At 42.3% G+C, this 23,858-nt stretch overlaps 3 protein-coding genes across 3 annotated transcripts; 2 read left to right on the top strand and 1 right to left on the bottom strand.

Moving 5' to 3' along the window:
- Positions 1–1,145: 1,145 nt before the first annotated feature.
- hnrnpl (heterogeneous nuclear ribonucleoprotein L) lies at positions 1,146–11,601 on the top strand. Its single transcript, XM_068721205.1, has 14 exons — positions 1,146–1,277; positions 1,769–1,887; positions 2,402–2,639; positions 3,201–3,288; positions 3,424–3,518; positions 3,621–3,693; positions 8,763–8,798; positions 9,050–9,118; positions 9,217–9,467; positions 9,846–9,967; positions 10,076–10,277; positions 10,372–10,429; positions 10,681–10,776; positions 10,928–11,601. The coding sequence occupies exons 1-14, from the start codon at positions 1,194–1,196 to the stop codon at positions 10,984–10,986; spliced, it is 1,590 nt and encodes a 529-aa protein (XP_068577306.1). The 5' UTR covers positions 1,146–1,193; the 3' UTR covers positions 10,987–11,601.
- Positions 11,602–12,635: 1,034 nt separating this feature from the next.
- LOC137880195 (interferon regulatory factor 2-binding protein 1-like) lies at positions 12,636–17,245 on the top strand. Its single transcript, XM_068721386.1, has 2 exons — positions 12,636–14,663; positions 16,365–17,245. The coding sequence occupies exon 1, from the start codon at positions 12,857–12,859 to the stop codon at positions 14,636–14,638; it is 1,782 nt and encodes a 593-aa protein (XP_068577487.1). The 5' UTR covers positions 12,636–12,856; the 3' UTR covers positions 14,639–14,663; positions 16,365–17,245.
- A 39-nt stretch (positions 17,246–17,284) lies between these two features.
- micu2 (mitochondrial calcium uptake 2) lies at positions 17,285–22,288 on the bottom strand. The gene is made up of 12 exons (XM_068721387.1): positions 22,052–22,288; positions 21,630–21,762; positions 21,186–21,217; positions 21,003–21,078; positions 20,864–20,911; positions 20,412–20,494; positions 19,724–19,777; positions 19,498–19,595; positions 19,076–19,247; positions 18,884–18,992; positions 18,635–18,792; positions 17,285–17,853 (listed from the first exon to the last, which is right to left on the bottom strand). Exons 1-12 carry the CDS (start codon positions 22,247–22,249, stop codon positions 17,749–17,751), a joined length of 1,266 nt encoding a protein of 421 aa, XP_068577488.1. The 5' UTR covers positions 22,250–22,288; the 3' UTR covers positions 17,285–17,748.
- Positions 22,289–23,858: the final 1,570 nt, after the last annotated feature.

Raw genomic sequence — 23,858 nt, 5'->3', positions numbered from 1 at the left:
AATCTCACTACAAGTATTGATAATAGTAAATGATCAGAAATGCAATAACCCTATATTGGAACATATAATTTACAAAGAATTACACAGGCAATGATAAGCCGTGGTATGAAAAAAAATGTACCTAGTATCTGCCATTGAGTGTGATTATTTGAAAGTGATGATTCATTCACCTCTGAAGTCTTATCTGTGTATTTATCGATGGTGTCATTTAATGTCTTTGTAATTTAATGTCTTTGAGCTGATATGAACAAAAATACATTGTAATTTATTGCAAGCTGTCATAATTACATTGAAATTTTGAAATTTGAACTGAGTGCGTCTCCATTGGATGGAATTATTACTTCCTCATTAGTGCAAAAGAAGACATTCAGGACTCTTTAAAGGGGTAGCAATCTTACTGAAAATGTCAAAGTGTGCTGACGTGGAAAAAGCATGAAAAACCCAAAAACCCAAAACAGACTTCAGATACAATTCAAGTCATTTTTGTGAAGGAGGACCATAGCCACGCAGCAACACTTTTCATGCAGGTGAGATATAAAACAATAAAATCACTACCTGAGATTAAAGCATGCAGGATGAGATGGTCTAAAACAAGTATCCCGCTGGATCAGGAGCCTCCTTATCTGCAACCAGTTTTCAAGTTGTTGTGTAATACAAGGTCAACTATACTAGAGGTGGAAAAGTGGGTGGACATTTTTTTCTTTCTCCTTCCTAATCAAAGGACCAACTTTTGGCAGAGATGTTGTGCTGAAATGGTCCTTTGGAAACGCAAACAAATGATGCCAATACAGTGACAAATTTAATTGTGGGTCACTTATGTATGCATGAAATAATAACGTCCTAGTTTTACCTAGCTGGAAAATTCTGAAATACAATGCAATGACTGGTTTGTTACAGATAGGCAGTGTTCCTCTGCGCTGAGGCTGTTCAAAATGTCATGCTGTGATCCCAACCTTTGATTACTATTGGAGGAGATGCATCACATGTATAATAATTACAATATTTGTCAACGGAATACAATGTGATTTTAGGAACTCCAGCGGAAATCAACTAGCTATAAACAATGGAAAATTGAGTCGTTGCTTTTCCAGAGACTGTATATACGAATTTTGGGTTCAGATGTCAAAAAACCTTTTCCGTTTCTCCCACATATCGTGAATGCAGCACTAACCCGGCACAGGGGACAGGACAACATGGCTGCCGCTGCGGGCCGATACTACGGAGAAGGCGGCAGAGCAACGAAAAGACAGAAAACTGAGGAAGGAGGAATGACAACGGTGAGGCTTTCCCTCTGGCCTTCATAGTTAGTGTGTTATTATGCTAACATGTGCTAGGTTTTGCTTTTCTAAGAGTGGAATTTAGCTTGACAAAGTAGTGCTTATCTAGCAGCTATCTAAGCTAACAGCTAGGTCAGCTAGAATAAAGAAGCTAGCCACGTTAGCGGTAGTTATATCAGGTCTGGATAGAAGAACGTTAAAGCGGTGACGGAGTTTGTCTAATAAATATTATATAGCTACTAAACAACACGTAATTACCATTTTATGTACTTATAAAAAAAGGATATAGTAAACCATAAGCGTTCATTAGTAACGTTAATCTCTATCGCAATAACGGTTATTTTATTATGCTCACTGTCCTGGGCCGTTATTCAGGACCAACTAACGTTAACGTTACTCATCTCTACCGGTCTGCGGCTTCATCGCTTTCACACCAGTAGTGGGAATATTTTATGAACTTACAAGTATCATGTTATGTGTTTGGTTTGCAGGAGAGCTACGATGACCCTCATAAACCGCTACCCTCCTCGGTGGTGCACATCAGGGGCTTGGTGGACGGCATCATGGAGGCTGACCTGGTGGAGGCCCTGCAGGAGTTTGGGGCCATCAGGTAATAACTGAGCACCTACAGTCTCTGTATGTTTAACGTGCTCACTGTGTTCTTCAGTGGTGTGATTATCATGTTTCAGACCTCATTTGTCAGCATTCATAATCTCTTAAATGCACTCACAGTCAGTCAACACAGTCCTGACCTACTGTCATCCTATCAAGCTGTTACTACCATGTAGAGTAGCATACATATATGTATTTTCCAGTGGGCTAAATGTTCAGTTGTAAGTTAAAGCCACATGTGAGATGCTACATGCACTTTTTAGTTAAACAGACCGTGATCAAAATAAAATGCAACAATTACGTAAGAAACGGGTTATGTATCGTAACATCAAACTATATGGATATAACGGTGTTGTGTCACCCTATATCTCGTTTGAAAATATATTGACATACCTTAGTCAGCGTAAAATTTAGACTAAGTAATAATACAAATGTATGTGACTCATGCTTTTATTAAATGAAACATGGTTCAGTAATCTATCTTGTGATTTTCTTCTTGAAATATTTTACAGTTTTGTCGTTATGATGCCCAAGAAACGGCAGGCCCTAGTGGAGTATGAGGACATGAATGGCTCCTGCAATGCTGTCACATATGCGGCAGAGAACCAGGTTTACATTGCAGGCCACCCCGCCTTCATCAATTACTCCACTAGCCAAAAGATCTCCCGGCCAGGGGACTCGGACGACACCCGGAGCGTCAACAATGTTCTGCTGCTCACGGTCATAAACCCCATCTATCCCATTACCACGGTAACTTTATTATACAAAACAATCTTGTGACCGTGTCACATCCTTATTTATGTAGTAGTCTATTGAACAAGATACGTTACTCTATTGTTACAAACTAATTTACTAGATCACTCTACATTGAACTGTGCTTTTCAATGTCAGTAATGAGTCTATCTTCATGAAAAATAAAGGGATTAGATTTTTTTTATTCAAAGTGCTGAAAAACTACTGTTTGTTTAGAGGTACTGCTGCCAATTAGTCCATCATTGTAAACCCGTATTGAAGCATACATATCTATTATTCTGCGTCAGCATGGTTGTAGCAGCATGTGCATCTTTTCTTTTTTTCTTCATAATTTATACTTTTCTTAATTACCATGAATTTCCCGTCTTTTGACGTCACTAAATTCTTTTTATAGAAACGTCAATAATCTATCTTTTTTATTTGGCTAACAATTAGCAAGTAGTATATTGTTATGTTTGGTCATGTGTGATATTTTTCAATGGTGATATGAATGCTGTGGAATTAAGTTTGGTTACCATATTAGCAGTACTATATGAACTTATCTGTGTGCTTCCGCAGGACGTGCTCTACACCATTTGTAACAACTGTGGACCTGTACAGAGGATCGTCATCTTCAGAAAGAATGGTGTTCAGGCCATGGTGGAATATCCTTTTAAATGATTTACATTGATTCAAATGATTTACATTTGGACACACTATAATTGTCTTGATGTATTATTAACCCGGGCCCCTCAGAAATCTTGACATAATGAGACCTCACCTTAACTCATTGCTGCCACATTTGACTCGGTCCAAAGTGCTCAGAGGGCAAAAGCCTCTCTGAATGGAGCAGACATCTATTCTGGCTGCTGCACTCTAAAGATTGAGTATGCCAAGGTAAGCGTATGGCCATTTCTCATCAACCGTGGTGCCTGTTGAATTAACAGTAGATGTTAGTGAGAGAAAACTGGTTTTGATTTTTTGTAATGCAATCCACAGCCAGCACGTCTTAATGTCTTCAAGAACGACCAGGACACGTGGGACTATACAAACCCCAACCTCAGTGGCCAAGGTAACATGCAGTCCCCGACCCTTTCTTCCCCCTATTTTCTTCCTCTCATTCCACTATATGGGATGGTTAGGGCTCTCTGCCTCCGGGGTTATTGCCTTTGATCACAGGTGAATGATTTCATCCACTGTTCACCACGCTACTCAGCTCAGTGGTCAGAGACAGTATTCCCGCGATGCCTTTCACAGTCTTCATGCATTTTCTCGGCACACAGCAGGCTCAAAGTAAGGGCATGAGGAGCAACCTCAAGGGCAGCCAACCTTAATTACAAGCTCATGCATGTGAGAAGCCCTACGCACTCGTCACAGTAGCATATGTAGGCGCACCATTCCTTACGCAGGCTCACATTCCCTACAGAGCATGTCACAGCTACACACCTTCACAGCCCTGCCTACTTTACACTACAGAGACTTATCACAGCTGTTGTTAACATAGTGGAGATTTTATCATAGCTTATATTCGACATTGCACTAGCCAGCTGAGTTGACTTGTGAGACCATTTGGCACACCTCTGGTTAAAGGTCCCATGAAACGACTCCTGAGATCTTGAACATTTCTCAGGCTTTGATTTATTGAACAGGTATTTCTGCACGAGGGTAGGACTTAATGGTTTGAGGGTAGGTGGAGCATAAACAACGATCACCATCGGTGACACTGGGATATTTTAGATTAAACACATAACTGTGCTGTTGAGTGTTAGCATTACGATCAGCAGAGACAGTAACTGCTGTGTTTACAGTTTTATTGGACGGATCATTTTGAATATTTTTTAAAATAACACTTAACAGTTAGCAAATAATGATGGGTTAAATGTGTTGCTGTTTTGCATGCAACCATTGAACAACAGATCTGGGACACAAGAACATTCTACATTTCATGGGACCTTTTAATGTACGACGTATATAGAAACACGCTGCATAGTGTCATCTACATTGTTAAGCTTTCAAACCAATATTTGTAGTGTCAAATTTGTTTTAAGACACACTGATGAACTTTGGCAAAGACCAGATAATGTGAACATTGTTTTTTTAAAGGTATGGATTACAGCATTTGTTATTGGATATGTGTTGTGTTGATGTAATGCTAAAACAATTTGTTTAAAAATCAAGAACTTAAAAACCAAGCTCCTTGCATGCCTGCAACCTCCATGAAAGAAAATGAATCAGCCACTCACTTTGTGATGACAGAGATTCTTCTCTGCCACTACAGTGATGGAAATACTGGTTAAAATACAAGATACTGCTCTAGGCAACTAGGCAAACTGTTAAGTAATCTGATTACAGGCTATGGGATGGAGAAGATGATAATGCAATTAACATTTGCCTTAGATTCTGTGTGGTCAGCAATAAGATTTTGCTGTAGTTTTAAACCTGATTACAGACAAATACTTCACTTAAGTGTATCTGTATTGAGGATTTTTTTTTTAATTATTATTTTCATTTTTGGCCAATCACTGTTAAATGATGTAGTTGTTTTTCTTGTACCAGGACCACAACATGTACATTCCAAGTCTTATACAGATGTTTGACATCTTTACTATAGTTTGTGCTGCCTTACGAGCCAGAGGTACTCCTTGTGTCCTCACTGTGCAAACTCATGCAGGCTTACGTCAACCTCTAAGCAGACACAGCGACTTCTACAGCATAACAGCACCCACAGCCACAGCTAATGTAAATCTGCTCTGTGGCATACATCGGACACAGTGGGGCAACAAATACCGGAACACAACCTCAACTCAGTACTTCCTTATTCCAAGTCCATCATCACCCCTACCTCCACCACCTGACATGGGAGTCCATTTTATCTTTTGCTGGTGGTCAGTAGCCACCATTTCAGTTTTGAGGGACAGAAATACTTCCAAGGCCACGCGAACAGACACTCGCATATCCACCACAGACTGACGTTGATAGACTGATAAGCATCTACCCCCACCTCTCTGCCAGTACAGCACATCTCAACCGCAGAGCCCCCGAGGAGTCACAACACATTGATGATGAGGGCTGGGAGTCAGGTGTGTTGGTCATTGGGATGTGCCTGCCATAACAGAGCAACAGAGGAGTTTTCAGACACACTCAGCCCGACCAGGGAACAGACGATACCACACACTGGGGCAGTAAACAAACAAAAGAGGCCATTCCCTTTCTCAGATGCTAATACCGCTCGTCTCTACCATCCTTGGGCGAACACAACACAACGAGCCGAATATCCACGGCAACACACAGCTGAACCGCCATGACAGCACATCGTCACGCAGATATTCCAGATGACTTATTGTCGAGCACTAGATGCCTTTTTCACTTTGCCAGTGGCTGACAGCTATTAAACCAAATAAGCAAGCATCACGTGAGCGTCCATTTTTTACATGAGAAGAAATATCCACGGGGGGGCCTATGAAGACACAAGCATCAAACACCTATCAAGCATACAAGCACAGAGGCAAACAGATTCAAAATTCTTTCCTAAAGCTTCCTACATTTATGGACTCTGGTGTTTTGTTTTTTCCCCTGTACCTTCTTCCCCATTTCCCCTCCTCCTCTCTGTGCTGTTCTTGTGTTGTTTCTGCGTTGTTTCATTTTCCCTTTTTTTGCACTGGCCCATAGTTGATGCCTTTAACGCCTCCCGTGTGATGCAGGTTTGGCTCAGTGTGTCTGTGGACAGACAGCCCATTCTCAAACGGTGCAAATATCCTGCTTTGTGGTCAGAGCACGGTAAGCTGGAAATGAGCCCTTTGAATAGCAACTCTCAAAACAAACCGGCAGCAAGTCAAAACCCAGCATGGATGTGTGGATGTACTTTTCTTTCTGGTGGTTGGGATACAAGGAAGGGAAGAAGGAAGAAAAGACTCGAGAGGGAAAATGAGTTGAGGCTGGAGTCAAGAGTTTGGCAGGTAGCATCCTTGCTGAAGACTGCCCCCTACCTGCCCACTGTGTCCCATGCTCCATGTGTGGTGCTGTAAGTACTTGACAGAATGAATTCATAATCTGACTTGATGGTTAAAAGTAGAAAATGATTGTGAAACTAAAACAACATGACTGTTGTTGACTTGTTTAGCCATCATGTTAATACTACAATATGGTAAAGGCCCATTGCAACACCAGCAAGCAACAGATTTACATTACAGTCATAATGTTTTAAGTAATGTAATTGACAAACTGGCTCTGAATTCTATAATGTATTTATTTATCTTCTGTCTCGTTATACTACCTCATGTCGGGTTACCACACTCATTACTACCACGGGAATGCATGGGGTCAGTAATTGAAAATTATTTTGATCCAGGAATTATTTTTTTGGAAAAAATGTTTGATTTGGATTTTACTGTCCTGTAGCACTATAAGCTAAATAAAGTTAGGATTTTATTTTACAGATCTGGATTTTGGTTTTAGTGTTGGTTTTTATTTTGTTTAGCACTGTTAGCACTTAGTGCTGTCACATCTGGTGGTGACACATCATTATTATTATTATTATTACCTAACCACATTAGGTTTTGTCTGTTCAAGTAATGGAATTAAGATAGGTTGAGTTTTTTTAATTTGTATTTCTGTTCACTATATGTTGAACAAAAATATCCACATTTGTTATATTCTCGATTGTATGTATAATGCAACATTCTATGCAGAATGGGTTGTGGAGGTCGTGCTTGAAGAAGTGATTAAAGTCCCAATATTTGGTGACTATTCCCAGTGATCTCTCCTTGTATTGCTTATTGATGTGTGACTTGAGTTGCACATTCAATTAGCAATCTGCAATCCAGGGCACATTATAAGCAGCCACTGATTTAGTATTAACTCCTCATCCGTTTCAGTCAGGGTTGGAAATTAGCACCAGTCACCGGCCAAATGCTCACAGAATGTGCAAGTGGCTCCTAGATTTGCTTCACCCACCAGTCAAAAAACAACGTTAATCTGTTGAGTGGCTGGTAGATTTTGTCATCCACCAGACAAAAAAAAGTTAATTTCCAGTCTGTGGCGTTTACACAATCTCCTAGTGTTGATTTCACAGTGTGTACCTGTAGTGTCTATGCACATCATAACTATTCTGCTGATTAATATTTGGGTTACAGGTAAGGTTGTATTTGGGATAGTAAATCTACTTTATATGACAGATGTGAAATAGATTTGATGTCATAAGCTAACTGTGGCCAAAATATAAAACCTGTTTCACCTAACGGATGTGAAACACTAAGAAAATATGTTTGACAAGCCACTGTAGCCTCAACCAGCTGGAGTGTATCACTACGGAGTGTGGATCTCTCCTTAAGGATATTTTACTCAGTAAGATGGTTATTTTGATTATGGCAGGGTTGCGTTTTTCAAAGTAGTGCAAGTTGAGATGTTTGTAAAAATGCATCATGAGAAACTTTTACGGGTTCAGCGTTTTTTTTTCCCTTCAATTTACTCATACTTATTGATGCTCCTCATAAATCTGTGTAGTCATCATCAAGCTATAGTTATGAGCAAGGAACATTTTCTGATTGGCAGCTAGCTATATTTTAATATATATATACTGCTGATTATAGTATACAATCAAGTAAGTACTCAATGTTAATATCAATTCTAACACTCAGTTTTAAATGAGAACATTAAGTGCTGTTTTCATAATGAATTGCCATGACTAGATTCTCAATCTGCTAAACTACAGCAAGTTGCCTTCATGAAACGGGTGGTTGTGTGCGCAGAGAATTTACCGTGGGTTTGGTTGGACGGAGCTTTTTTACATCAAATATTCTGGAAAAAATCAGTACTTTTTTGTTGATTACTTTAAGCCCAATCTACAAATCGGGTGTAATTTTTTTTCATTCTTCCACAATGTAATTAGTTAAAACAACTGATGTCAATTCACTTCTGGTATTATACGTCTGTCGTATCATTTGTTATTAAATTAAGTTTTCAATAAAACATGCTTAGACTGCTGCTTATAGCACTGATGCAAATTTAACTCTGATCTTCTACTAGGATCTGTCTATTCCGTAAAATTGTCAAGCATGTAATAGGATGTTTATACAGTGTTGCCAAATCTATACTTTTTAATGTTTATTTGAATTTGACGTGTGTATATGTGTACCTGCACAGATGCTGATGGTGAAGGCAATTGGAACAATTCACAAGGTGTGTGTGTTTGTACTGGGATGGCTGATACAAAATGAAAGCTATTTTCAAAATCACTGCTAAAAAAAAATCTCCATTATGTCACTAGATTAGCAAAATAGAGCCTGCAGACTTTTTTTTGAACACTTAAGATATTAGCCTCCTCTGCTGCATGTCAATCACAACCATGTCCCTTAGTAGGCTACGGTACCTGTTGGATATTTTTTGACAAGGAAGCTGTTTTATAGGCAACTTTTATTTGACCGTTGTAGATCCCAATGCCAATCCCAACAAACGCCAGAGGCAGCCGGCTCTTCTGGGAGACCACCCACCTGATTATGGTAAATATCCCATGAGGAAATTGGTCTGCCATTTAGAGGAATGGATCACACTCCAAGACTGTATCTGTATCTCAAATGTTGTTTTTCCTCTAACTAAGCTGGCCCACAAGGAGGTTATCATGGCTACAATGAGGACAGCTACGGCCCGCCTCCTCCCCACCGCATGGGGCCAGGTATGGGCGGGCGTGGTCGCGGCAGCCAGCGCTACGGCCCTAGTTATGGACCACCACCCCCTGAGTACGGCCCTCACGCCGACTCCCCGGTTCTTATGGTTTATGGCCTCGAGCCCGCTAAGGTCAACGCCGACAAGGTCTTCAACATCTTCTGCCTCTACGGCAATGTGGAGAGGGTGAGTGAAATGCTGCCAACCAAACCCCTTTGAAGTATTAGTCATTAGACACCATACATTGATGGCTGCATATGTAATGAATTTGTTTGATAGTGATTGATGGAGTTGAATAGAACACCTCCGGGATGTGCGTATAATTAATCTTTAACTGATTTATAATTTAAATTTTTTCCTGCCAAAATATTAGTAAATAACTAGTGATTTTTACATCTTCATGTTTTAGACTGTTAAACAAAATAGGTAAATTGAAGAAATGGCCTCAATAAACGAATAGACTTCATTGGTAATGAAAATAATTGCCATTCACAGAACTAGTTTCATGCTTCTTTTTTTTTGTCCTTTTGTGTGCGAGTCAGCTAGATATTTTTCTTCCTTCAGATTAAGTTCATGAAGAGTAAGCCTGGAGCGGCAATGGTGGAGATGGGAGACTGTTACTCTGTGGACAGGGCCATCACTCACCTCAACAACAACTTCCTTTTTGGACAGAAACTCAACGTTTGGTAAGAGCAGTTGTCCAAACTTTTACAAAACATGATATAGACTATTAAACATAAAAGATGCAGAGCTAGATAAACAGAGGAACATCCTCTGACTTTTCCCCCTGGCAGTGTGTCCAAGCAGCAGGCTATTGTACCAGGACAGTGCTACCAGCTGGAGGACAACACCAGCAGCTTCAAAGATTTCCATGGATCCCGCAACAACCGCTTCACCTCCCCAGAGCAGGCGGCCAAGAACCGAATCCAGCACCCCAGCAATGTCCTACACTTCTTCAATGCACAGCCCGACATCTCTCCAGACATCTTCAACCAGGTAAGAAGAGCCACCGGGGTTCCATCTGTGAAGTGCAGATCTTTCACACACACCACCGCCTCAAATTTCCACTAAAACTGGTCTTTCCTTCCAGGCCTGCGAAGAACTGGGAATCAAGAGCCCCACAAGTGTGAAACTTTTCACCGGAAAGAGTGAGTGCTATGAGTTACAACCAGGCCAATAGTATATACTGGCTTTGTTAAAGTGCGCTTTGACTTTCCAATTAATAATATTCTATAAGATTCTGTCTCATATACTTTTAAAAAGTGAAGTAGAACCGGGTGGTGATGGTAGTAGTAGTAGTAGTTAGATGTGTCTAATAATTAAAAAACATGAATACACAGTGGAGTATTATTTATTTTAATAATCTCATCAGTCATGTTGTGTGTGTGTGGTACAAAAGGTGAGCGAAGTTCATCTGGCCTCCTGGAGTGGGAATCCATCAATGATGCCATGGAAGCCCTAGCTCTGATTAATCATTTCCAGATGAAAAATCCCAGTAGGTTCTCATCTCTTTACAATAACATATTGTTGACATTGTTTCTATATGCTGGTTGTGTAGTTTTACGATATACTGTACATTTTATAGCCTTCATATTGTCCTTAATCTTTATAATGCATGCTTTTTTTCCCCCTTTTTCCTCTTCCAGGTGGGCCTTACCCCTACACACTGAAGCTGTGTTTCTCAACCACACACCATGCCAACTGAACACTCTCCCCACAAACCATTTGTAATGTTTCGTGTCTTGCATAGTGTTCTCCACAGTTCTGTTGTCACGCTCCATTAAAACATTCGATCAGTATTGACAAAAACTAGGACAGCTTTGCTTTAGAACATGTTACTTGAACTATGATTTTGTATGATGTATTTACTTTGATCATGTTTTTCAATCAGTTTTATTTTGTACGTTCCCGACACTAGATTTGAAGAAAGTAAAAAAAAAAACACTACCCTGAAGTAATTCAATGTGGACCTCAGTTTTGTTTTTCTAAATCAAGTGAACAGTAACCATGATGGGAATACTGATATAACCAGTGTTCACATCTACAGAGATGATTTGTGTTGTATCGTTCATCATTTCTTCAGAGGGAAACATCCACGATCACATGGAAGTCAAAATGAATTGGTAAGTTCTTACAAAGAAGCAGCTGTAGTTTTTTGACATCCCTGTCCTGAAGTGGTTAGGGTGCCTTCTGTATGTTGATACCTGGACTATAAAGGATTATCATCATGAAGATGAAGGAGCTGATTATCTGTTTAGCCACTGTCAAAATGTCATTGTCAAGTTGTCACCTTTTATAGTAAACAATACTGTGAATACAACCTTGGCTGGAATAACTCAATTAACTAAAAGTTAGTCGTTTCAGTTTCCACATACCAGCATTAGGTAGCTTGGATCGGGCAGAGGCCCCATCTATACACACAGGTTGTGTAGCATAATGCACTCAGACCTACACTGCATTATTTTCAGTATCACTGTTTGTATTCAAAAGTGCTAGATGAATTAAAGCACTTCAAAAATGAAAAGAAAAATAATAATTGCCCTTTTTACTTATTCACCTAAATATGTTTACATTTTTTAAGCATGTTTTTCTCAGAACATCCTAATTACACTTGAGCTAAGTATATACAGTGTCTATGTAATATACTTGTTTTTTTTAACCATAGACCACACTTTATTTAGTGTTGCCTCGCTGTTTGGATTATTTGCTGGCTGTATTCATAATCTATATTTGTAACATTATATTTCTCCATACAGTCAAAAATAAATAGAACGCAGTTTTCTAAATAAGTTGAACACATACATAAAACAGTTTGTCAAAACATTGAAGGACCATTTTCACTTTGACACATGTAGAAAAAGTATATATATATATAAACTCCAAGTACTAGATTTTCTCTGGAGCTTTAAAACAATTCGCATGGGCTTCATCTGTGAGAATCACAACCTTCTGGAAAACATACTAGCTAGCTATTTGCACTAGAACAGCACTTTTCCTGCTCCCCAACCAACAGTTTATACCAAGTAACGTTTCATAAACGGGTATGAAGAATAGGAAAGTGTTTCTAACTTGACACAGGTAACGTTAGCTTACGTTAACTATTGTAGTTAATTTAGAAGTGCGTATTCCAGCAACTCCGATAGGTCTGTTCTCATTAACTGTATGTAAACCTCCTTATACCTCTCGTTTCATCACTTACATAGCATTCCTACGAACCTTTATTCCGTAGTTCGTACAACGTAGTGTTCACAATACTAGAGAAAAGAAAGTGGTGTAAGAAAAAACTACAACTCCCATTGTGCCTTGAGCCTCAGTCGCGTAGGTGTTTCCGGTGTCTTATAACATTTTACTTCCTTCCACACAGACCGACACGAACAAATCGAGAAAGAAGACGTCGCCAAGTTTTAAATGCCGTCGTCAACGGTTGCGGTTTGAGCTAATTTTTTCGTTTCATTTCCATCATAAAATGCGAGGCGCGTGGCGTGGTGGTGTCTGAGAATTGAAGAATTGTTGACAAACGCAGATCGTAACGTGTAGGCCTCCGAAGAAAGTTTGGTCGAGGGCCTGTAAACAACATGTCCTCCGCCTCGCAGCCTTCCTCCAGACGGCAATGGTGCTACCTCTGCGATTTGCCCAAAATGCCCTGGGCCATGCTGTGGGAGTTCAGTGAGGCCGTGTGCCGGGGATGTGTCAACTACGACGGGGCAGACCGAATAGAGCTCCTCATCGAAACTGCCAGGCAACTGAAGAGCACGCATGGAGTGTTAGACGGCCGGTCCCCCGGTCCTCAGCAGGGCAAACCCAGCTCGGCTGGGCCCCTTGAAGCAGGGCGGCAGCATGGAGAGCGTATGGATAGGGGGAGGGGTGAGTATGGGGTGTCTTCTCGCCTACCCAATGGCCTGCACAGAGCTGAAGATGTGGCCCTGTCAGAGGGCAGCAGACAGAGCCCAAACACACGTCGGGCTATAGTTGGGGCAGTTCCTAGTCTCCATGGCACCATATCCCATGCCTTGATAGCTCAGGGGTTAGTAGCGGCCCCTCATGGGCTTTTAGCCCCCTTGTCAGGCTCCAGGACAGGGGCCACACCAATTGCTGTCTCAGCTGGCCCCATAATGGGCGACACTGGGAGAAGACAGGTTGTGTCCCTGGGCGTGGGAGCTAGCACCTCTGCTCTGGTGGGTATAGATCCCGCATTGTGGAGGAACAATGAAGTGATGGCAGAACTGAATGAGGTGGCTCGTAGCAGGGTCGAAGGCTGGCCGAACCGTCCCAAAGCAGTCCGGGACGTGCTCGTAGCTTTGAGCAGCTGCGTCCCCTTTAACGTGCGCTTCAGGAAAGACCACAATCTGATGGGCCGCGTTCTGGCCTTTGACACCAGCACAATGCCGGAGTTTGAGCTGAAGGTGTTTGTGGAGTACCCCGCCGGTTCTGGGATGATCTTCTCGGGAGTCCCGGACCTGGTCAGGCAGATGTTCCGCGACTCAGCCAAAGACGCAGGTAAAGCGGTGAACTCTGGGCTACGCTATGTGGAATACGAGAAGCGGCAGGGCACGGGAGACTGGCGTGGGCTGTCTGAGCTGCTGAATGATGGTGTGCGCATGTTTAAAGAGCCCCCAATTCCAGAGGTCCTGCCCCAGCTGGATGCAGGGTTGCCTATGGCAACCGCCGGACGCTCTGTACCAGCGAAGAGCACAACTCGGCGCCGCAAGGCCTCCCCAGGCTCCGAGAATGGAGAGAGCGAAGGGAGGCCCGATCACCCAGCGAGAGAGCCCTGGCCCCGAGGTGCTTACTCCGGCATGGAACCGCTTCCTGGCATGGCCGCCCCACAAGAAGGCCCGCCCCGTTTACACAGCCAGCCCTCGCCCATCTCGGCGCTCATGGGAGTCGCAGACAGCCTGAGCTCCAGCCAGATGGCCAGAGATAGCCCCGGCATGTCCACAGCCCACTCCTCCTCGGCCGGGCGCCCCACCAGTGGCAGCCCCTCCACTGCATCCACCTCAGTCTCCCAGGCAGCCTTGGGGCAGGGCTTGAGTGCGGCGGGGCAGAGCAGCAACGCCGGCGCCGGGGAGTCCACGAGCAACGCTCAGGGCACTCTGCTCTGCTGCACCCTCTGCCGAGAGCGCTTGGAGGACACCCACTTTGTCCAGTGTCCCTCCGTCCCGCACCACAAGTTCTGCTTCCCCTGCACCCGGGGGTTCATCCGCAGCCAAGGTCAAGGTGGGGAGGTGTACTGCCCCAGCGGAGAGCGCTGTCCCCTGGCCGGATCCTCCGTGCCTTGGGCCTTCATGCAGGGAGAGATCTCGACCATCCTGGCCGGAGACGGAGACGTGACGGTGAAGAAGGAGAGCGACCCTTGACGTCTCCATCTTGTTGTGGTGAATGGTAAGACGATGAGAAAACCCCCGCTTCTAACGTCTTTCTTATATCAGTGAACACAAGGGATGCAGCTGTGCTGATAGGGATGGACATCAGCTTTAACAAAACATATTTGATTGCTTATTTGGTAGGGACAGTGCACATTAATATAACATTCCTGTGAATGTGCCAGAGTTAGCCAAGAGGCTATTTTTCATCCGTGGTCCCTGGACAGTTGTTACAAAGTCACCCTAAAACACTAAATATAAGATTACAAAGTTATGCATCATTAACCCTTAACAAGCATGTGGGAACAATAGAAGAGAGAATATTAATACCAGTAGAAACATCATTCAGGACACTCTTGTACTACATTGTCAAGTACTATTAAGACATTCAACACAGAGACACAGCAAAACCACAATGGAAGACATGCATGCAGGGAGATGAGGTTCGACTGGCAATTGCAAGGCAGACAGACGGAGGGAAGTACAGCATGGTGCAGTTATGTTCTAGTGCCGACTGAGCTGGGTACTAATGAACCATTTCTTTAAATGAACTGTGTGTGTATTTTAAAGATGACAACCAAAACAGGTTGAACTAATCAAAACAAAAAGTCCCCAAAAAGAAATTGGAATTAAGAAACAATATCAGCGTTACCAACCGTGGTATTGTTTTTGTTTTTTAAATTTTCTATTAATTCAGCTTAGCTTAAAAAGGCATAGCAGTAGAAGCGAGTGTGGCTGATCTGCAAAGCAGGTCATCTGTCATTCTTCACGCTCCCTCAGTTACATCAGCACCGAAGGGATGTTGTCTTTTAAACTACACAATACACAAAGGTGATATTGGTGATAATATGTTTATTCAGTATGTAATCAGCATAATAATTGCAAATCTGCGGGTTTTGCACATGATCAGCCCGTTTGTTACGTACACATTAAACAAAGGTGTCGTCTGTCGTAGTGCCAACAGAGCTCTCAGTAGTTTGATGCTCATTTAGAGATCAGATGGAGGCAGGGAAATTCACAAGATGCTCTGAAAATTCAAATAAATAAACCAAACATCGTTGTGTCTGCCACAGCCTCAGTTTCTCTGGCAGTACAGTACCATGAGATAACCGCTGTACTTCATGTGCTGTACTGGATGTTGTAGACACGTCTCTAATATTACACCTCGGGCTTTCTGCAGGGTTCACCAAATTTAAATGCAAAAGGCTTTTAAGGAATTTATTGACATTTATCTCACATTGTTGTACTCTGCAGCAACATGTTCCAAAGGTTTCTAGTAATATAAGTGATCAATTAATGTGACCTGGATCCGGCATGAGTGGCAGAACATTGATGGATGAATTAATCAATTAATTTTCCTCTCTAAAATTGTGGTTTATAGATGCATAATGTCTGTTTCTGTCTGTGCCTTTTTTGAGGGAACTGAATTTAGTGCTTTAATTCAAGACCTGCAGACCCCCGTGTAGACCACGTTCTCTCCACTCCCACATAAATAGATCCTTTCTACAATCATGACAGCTCGTACGGTTGTTTTTGTGTTTTGATAAAATTAGTTGCGCCACGACTACATTATGTCTAAAGGTAACGCCGCCCAAGCAGCTAAAACTAGCCTAAAAAACCTCACTGCTCCATTAGAGAAGACAGACCCATTGTTACCCTACTGTTGTTTAACATGTTAACAAATCCTGACACATTTCTCTTCTTCCCCCCCCCCCCACAGTGGATCAAACACTTTGAAAGCACTTCCCTATTATCTAGAGCAGAGGTCCACTTTGGCTGCAGTTCATCATGTGTGCCTCTGAGAACAGAATGACTCTGAACCCCAGGAGAACAGCTACACACACACCGCTGATTAAAGAAGAGGGACGCGTCCGTCTGTCAGGGGCCTTGCCTCACCTGCTTACGTCACAACCGAATGTCGAGTCCTGAACCAAATCTCTTCCCCTCTTTGTTCCAGAGCAGCGGAGGCCTCTCAGCGGGCCCCTTGTCGTCAAAGCCCAGGATAGAAAGACATGCTTGTTGTAGAAACGACAATCTATTTTGTCCTTCGTATTTGTTAGACATGTTCTGTACAGACGGATGACAGAATCATTGACAGAATCATGCAATTCTTTCTAAAAAAACTAAAACAAATGAATGTTCAAAATGTGGCAAAACCATTAGGTCCTTAAAAGCCAAGGATTGAGAGGAAAAAAAAGAAAAAAAAATGTAATCCCACAATATGTCTCTTAGGTATTCTCCTGTTATTGTATGTCAAAAATGTGAATTTACTTTCAATATGGCTATGTAATTTCTATTTTTGATACAATACAAATTTCTATGTATTTGTTTATAGTTATAAGAAGACCAAAGATGGCTTCATGCTCAATGTCATTTTATTGTATTGTAGCCGTGTATGCTGTACTCACTGATGACCTCGGCATCAGTCACTAATTTGTTCATCTATCACAGAGGTAAGCTTGTCTTTTTTTCTATTTACTTTTTTGGAATTGTATGTATGGTAAGATACTTAGCACCACAATCTTCAATGGTTAACCCACATACTCATGTGACCTGAATGGGTCAATTCTACAATAAATTACAAAATAGTTATGAGTCCTAGCCGCTTTATTCTTTCATTCTCAGAAGTGCAGCACAATGTTGAGACGGACATTTTTATGTAACTTTATTTGATAAATATTTTGACAAAAAAACATGAAAAAACCCACACCAGAAAATCAACCCTTTAAAATGCATTAATGTCCACTGTATTAGCATCAAGCCCTTGAACCTGAAGGAACTGAACAGTCTAGACACTGCTTGGATGTGGAAGTGTGTCAACTGCAAGCGTCATTTAAAAGCATTAAGCCATTCTGATTATTAAATGCATGACTTGATTAGGTACAAAGACCAGTTCACTGCACCAAACAATACATTTTTTTTTTATTGTAAACACCACAACTAGAACCCGTTCTAAAGCTAACATCTGACAATAGATTGTTGATCTGTAAACGTATCATTTGTAGATAGTGGCGTAAACCCTTTTCTAATCCTGACGTGGTTGGTTATAAGCTACAAAAGTGAGCAGTAGTTATGAGTGAGCGTCCATGGAGCACCGCGGTGGTTCAGAAGGGGCACCCGGTGTCCCCCCCCAGGGCCTCCTGGGCTGCTTTCAGGGTCTCTCGCTTCACGCATCTCCAATAGCCAGAGAGGCCGTTCTGATGCTGCACCTGAGGGCAAGATGCTGGTTAACCCATCGGACAGCACTGGGAGCAATTTAGAAGATATCTACTGATTTAAAAAAAAAAAAGGATTTTTATTTTTGCAAATTGTTTACCATGCTTAAAATTTAACAGTGAATTCAAAATGGACATCAATCGTAGTCTGTACATCCAAAGGGGATAAGAAACCACAAAAAGTCATTTTTTTACTCTAATTTCATCGCCTGATTTGATGATTACTTAATTAAATAACTTGTTAGCAGAATGGTTCTGCAATTTTGGGAAATATGCTAAACATTTTCTGCATAGAGGTGGTTCGGGCATCTGGTAAGGATGCCACCTGGGCGCCTCAATGTTCCAGGCACGACCAGCTGGGAGGAGACCCCGAGGGAGGCCCAGGACCAGGTGGAGGGACTATATCTCCAAATTGGCCTGGGAGCGCCTCGGGATCCCCCAGTCAGAGCTGGCTGATGTGGCTCGGGAAAGGGAAGTTTGGGGTCCCCTGCTGGAGCTGTTGCCCCCGCGACCCGATCCCGGATAAGCGGTTGAAGATGAGATGAGAGAGATTTTCTGCATAGAGTTGCAGATTGATTAGTTAGTGAGCTTTAGAGACGCCGGTGGGCGGACCTTATTCCCTTTGGAATGAACCAGTTTAGCTGTTTCCTTTCTTTATGCTAAGCTAACTGGCTACTGACTGTAGGTCCATATTTAGCATACAGACGAGAGAGATTTTTCCCAAAATTTTTAGAAAGATGTACGTGCAGCTATAAATAGAAACGGACGGACTCACCTTCAGACCTCGCAGCACTCTGTCTTTCATCACACCCATGAATTCCTTGTGGCTCAGGCAGTTGTCTCCGTCCATATCGAACAGTTTGAACACCGTGTCCAGCACATTCTCGGACAGATTGTGGCCTGTGGCAATCCTCACGGCTCGTTTGAACTGGGCTGTGAAGAGAGGGAGGAAATAATGCCGTCACCTACTGCATATAGTGTTCAGAGAAAACTGTCCACATTCTGATCAACAGGGAGGAGTCACCCATTCCAACGGGACGGTTGGCTCCAGTCACCAGTTTCACGGAAAAGGCAAAATCCTCCAGGTTGTTGGCAAAGAGGCAGAAGGCTTTGAACTCATCAAATGTGATACTCTGCAAGACAAAAGTTTCACTTCACCCGTGTGCTACACTGAAAGACCTTTTGACAGCATTTTTGTGAGGGGACGTCCTTTAACCTGGCCGGCAGGGATCCTCCTCCTGATGTTTTGCCAGTAGACTTCGTTGTCTTCTTCGTTGGTGTAGTGGAGCAGCCACTCGGCGAAGTCCTCTCTTCGCATGGTGTCCATACCTCTGGAGAACTGCAGGAACTCCATCTCCTGAACTTCAGCCTGCAGGTCCTCCATGAACCTGAGGAACAGAGATGCTTTAAGAGCCAGGAGTAATGCTGAGGTTGGTCACGTCAATACCAGCTAGTCACAGAAGAGACTATAGGTAAGAAATATGTGGCATTCTTCACAATGAAGTCTATTTTTTGTCTCGATTTTGTGTGTGTGTGTGTGTGTGTGTGTGTGTGTGTGTGTGTGTGTGTGTGTGTGTGTGTGTGTGTGTGTGTGTGTGTGTGTGTGTGTGTGTGTGTGTGTGTGTGTGATTTCCTCACCTGCAGAACTCCCGATACTGCAACTTGTTTTCTCCTCTCTTGCCGAAGAAGTAGGCCTGCAGAGTAGTGTTGGCGCTTTCCCCTTCCTCCGCTGGTTTCTGTAAACATCCAGGGAATGTACAACCACACAAAGCTTTGTTACTATGACAACTGACAATACTCTGCTTTAGCGATGCTTAAAAGTGACTAAAATCAAGCTTCCTTTGAAGGGAACGTGAATACCCACCTCTGTGCTGTCCTTGGGGACTCTCATTTTACTTTTCCCAATGATATTCTTCAGCTTCAGAAGAACAACAAATCAAAACAATGTTAACATTTAACCAGAGAAATTAAGAAGGACCTTCTGCACTGGATTTTATTAAATGGCTAAATGTGAACATAGATCTCTCATCCCTGAACTACCATAAGAAATGAACAAATAAAGGAGTATTTTACTGATAAAACCAGAGACATAACCTACATCTACGTCACACACAGCAGACACTGGAGCAGATGACAAGCCGTGCACCTCTTCTCTTTTACTCAATGCTTTGGGCTTGTTCACAACATGAGAATACGACACAAGGTGCATAGCGTGCCAACATGCACTACATGGCCCGGTCCTGATCTGGGCTCAGCAGAAAGAGAACAAGTCTGGTTGGAACAGACACAAAAATATCAAGTGGCTTGAAATAAATGGACTAAACTGAGGCGCCGACTCAGGCTGAAGAAATGCAAACATACGACCGGTGGATAAAATGGCTCGCAGTGCGGCTCTCCCTCACCTTCACGTGGCATCATGGTCCATACTTACAACCGTGGTGGCATCAGTGCTTGAGGCAGCATTAAAAAAGTGGCAGATATTTTGAAATTTGAATACACACACACACGCGATTGCCGATAAGAAAAAAAATTATATATGTGTGGGGTCTTACCTTGAGGAATTCCTTTTGGTCCACGTGCTCGTTGCCGTCAACATCTAGCATCTTGAAAGCTATGTGAAATCCTGTGCGCGGCTCTGCAACAGTAATGCACCGTCAGTTATGTGAACTATATCTGTATATTTAACACACACACACACACACACACACACACACACACACACACACACACACACACACACACACACACACACACACACACACGAATCAACCCACTCGGTCAGTAGGGCAAAGCGGCACTTCTTTCGACACAGCCTGGAAAAAAGCGTTAAAACGCAAATCAGGTCAACAGCTGCTCCGCTGACATGTGCAGGTGTGCAAAAGCTTGGACAACCAACAGAGGGGGTGGGGGGGACAACTATTCTTGCAGAAGAGAAGAATATGCACATGCATCCATTTAGCACATCACTGAGAGGTGTTTGTGGGGGGGGGGGAATTCTACTCACTGGTCAGGATGGTCAGCAGGAACAGATACTCTGTGTAGGATATCAAACCTGCAAAGAAATGTCCGCTGAATTATGCTCAGGAAATACGATAACCAACAAACATATGTTTGTGTTAGCCATCGACACACAAAAGACTCACCGTTGTCGCCGATGGTTCTGAACAGCTCGTTACCAGCCTGAGCTTTAGAGGCAGCCCCCAGCATGCCGTCAACTTCCTGCAAAGACGGCAACAACAAACAGGTAACGGCACAAACTGACGACTGTGTTCTACACGCGCAGTTTGAAACTAACGTTTTTACACATTGTGATGGTGGAAGCATACTTTTGCTGTTAAAATTCTCTTCTGCAGCTTTCCTACATGAAAAGAAAGAGGGAAGAATTGTTAATAAGAATACAACAACACACCTTAATAAATGAAAGCACATGGCAGGCATTACACCTGCTTTTTTCCCATGCACTTTGGTTTTATACATCTGAATGTCAAGAATGAATCTCAATATCTGACTGGAGTCACATCACTGGAAAGGATGTGCAACATAATTTTGTTTAATTTCTGTATTTCCAAAATGAAGCCTTTTAGGGCTAATAGGCCAATAGTATAAATAGGTCTTCTGGCCCTATATATCTGCAGGTGAACAAAAGGAAACCACAACCACAGTGTCTAAGTCAGCTGTCAGATTTGTCTTCTCCTTGGTAGGACAGACTAGACTATAACCGTCAGTAGACGGGGACTATAAACACCGACTGGACATCAGTGCAGCCTTACGGTCAACATTCTCCAGCATCACCGAGAACAGGAAATCTCTCGGGGTCATGTAGGGCTCCTGTTCGTAGACCACCGAGGCGAACTGGTTGAAACGGATCTTTCTGGCGGACGGCCGGGGAGCTGCAGCAGCTTCCTGAAACGGCACAGCAGGTGTAATACATAATAAAAGAGACCGTAAGCTACCGAACAATGCGAGCACTCATTGTTGTCCTGATAGCGGTGTGTCGGTGGGTGACAGCGGGGGGTGGGGGGATTGTATTTTACGCCCTTTCTGTAAATATTAATGTGGGTCGCTATTATTTGTTTTTATCAGCATTTTACTCAATATTTGAAACCCTCAGGCATGCGAAACGAAAAGTTGTCACATGAGTGCGCTCCAGTTGCGACCATAGGAACTTTTATTAACCGTGTTTATTACTCACTTTTGGAACCTCGGCATGAACGGCGAAGGGCAGGGTCCTGTTGTTCGCATGATACTGGTAATAACAGATAACCCCAGTTCCAATAACTGACCCCAGAATACCGGGTCCGACAGCTCGGCGCAGTGCTAAACTTTTCAGAGACCGAGGGCTCCTCAAAGCGTTCCTCAAGACGGCGTTGAGCCTTCCCCAGCTGGCCATTTTTTAGGAAGCTAGCTCGCTAGTTGCGTGAACTTCTAAGGCTTCCGTAGCTGCGTACTGTACATGGGCAGATAGTCGCGCTCCTAGTCACGTGACGCGTCAGAAAGACCATATATGTCATTAAAATCAATACTTATTATTATTATTATTATTATTATTATTATTATTATTATAATAATAATAATAATAAAGACATCATGACAAAAACTATGGAAACGAGAACTAAGCAATCCAAACCAAACTCCAGGATATATATATATATATATATATATATATATATATATATATATATATATATATATATATATATATATATATTCTTATCGCATAAGAATGTGTCACCCAGCGCAGTCTTCAATGGCCTTTAATTAAAATGTCAAAAGCTGAACTGATCACTGAAATCTTTTAAAATTAAAAAAATAAATTATATATATATATATATATATATTTTTTTTTTTTTTTTTTTTTTTTTTTTTTAAAGTTTAGCTTTTGACATTTTAATTTCAAAAGCTGAACTGCTGGACAGAAGATGTGTCCTACTTCAGTGTAAAGTCCGCACAAACCATAATTCTTCAGCTATGCCATGCGTGGTTACAGATCCTCTAGGAATCTGAAGAAGGCCATTGAAGACTGCGCTGGGTGACACATTCTTATGCTGCAGGACCACTCCTTCCTGGAAAAAAAAGCTGCTAATTGGCATGTCGACGACCGAGACCTCCTTGGCTCTTGTTCCAAGTCCATCTAACCCGCCTGTGTCATTGTCCATGAATCCACACAGAAACAATGCAAAGGTTGGATTTCCAAATGGGTTTAGCAATAATGTTGTACAAAAAATGAGAGCTGTTAATGCAGATTGCTTAATGTCTTTGAACTCTGCTCCTCCTGCAACAGAGGTGGATTTGGGTTTAAGTTTCTTCTGTAATTGAGAAAAAGATTTTTGTTTAAATATATGTCTGTTAGGTCGTTATCCATCGCCGAATGAGGTAATACAATGGTGATTGAGCCTATAGCTCACTGATGGAAAGGTCGAACAGTCTTTTTTGTTCAGGAAGATTCTTAACTGAGTGAAATGACCCATAAGTATCTAAGTGGCAGCCCTGATAAGAGCTGGTATAATTCTTTAAATGCTAAGGAAAGTTGCATCAATACTTCCTTTTTATAATCTCCTTTGGCATAGGATACACTGGATCATCCTTTACCAAATTAAATGAAATAATGCCATCCCACCAGTCTTTGCGGCAGCACTACGGTGGAAGTCCTTATGAATTATCCTTCACAAGATGTCCTTGACCGTGTGACGTTTTTCCATTGAGGTCAAGAAAAAGGGGTTCGAAGGACATAAGATGTCATTTTATTGACTATTTGATAGCAAGCAGTAACAAGTGGCGTACAGTTCGTTACGTGTTTTCCATCACCCGCCAGCCTCCCTCTGTGAACATTGCAAATATGAATTTATGGTCTCAATCTCTAGTTTCAAGTCTTTTTCAATACAGCATGATGTTCATTTAGTAAATTATGGTCCATTTGGAGTCAAATAGACCATAAAGCAGAGTATGCTTTAGGGCGAGCTAACTGTGATTGACAGGTTGCTGCCGCTACCAAAACACTC

The sequence above is a fragment of the Cebidichthys violaceus genome, unplaced genomic scaffold, assembly GCF_023349555.1.
Source record: "Cebidichthys violaceus isolate CVI_PGR_0920_01 unplaced genomic scaffold, fCebVio1.0.p SCAF_27, whole genome shotgun sequence".
Classification (NCBI taxonomy): Eukaryota; Metazoa; Chordata; class Actinopteri; order Perciformes; family Stichaeidae; genus Cebidichthys; species Cebidichthys violaceus.
The sequence above is the reverse complement of the archived record's forward strand: the minus strand, read 5'-3'. Positions and strand labels throughout refer to the sequence as shown.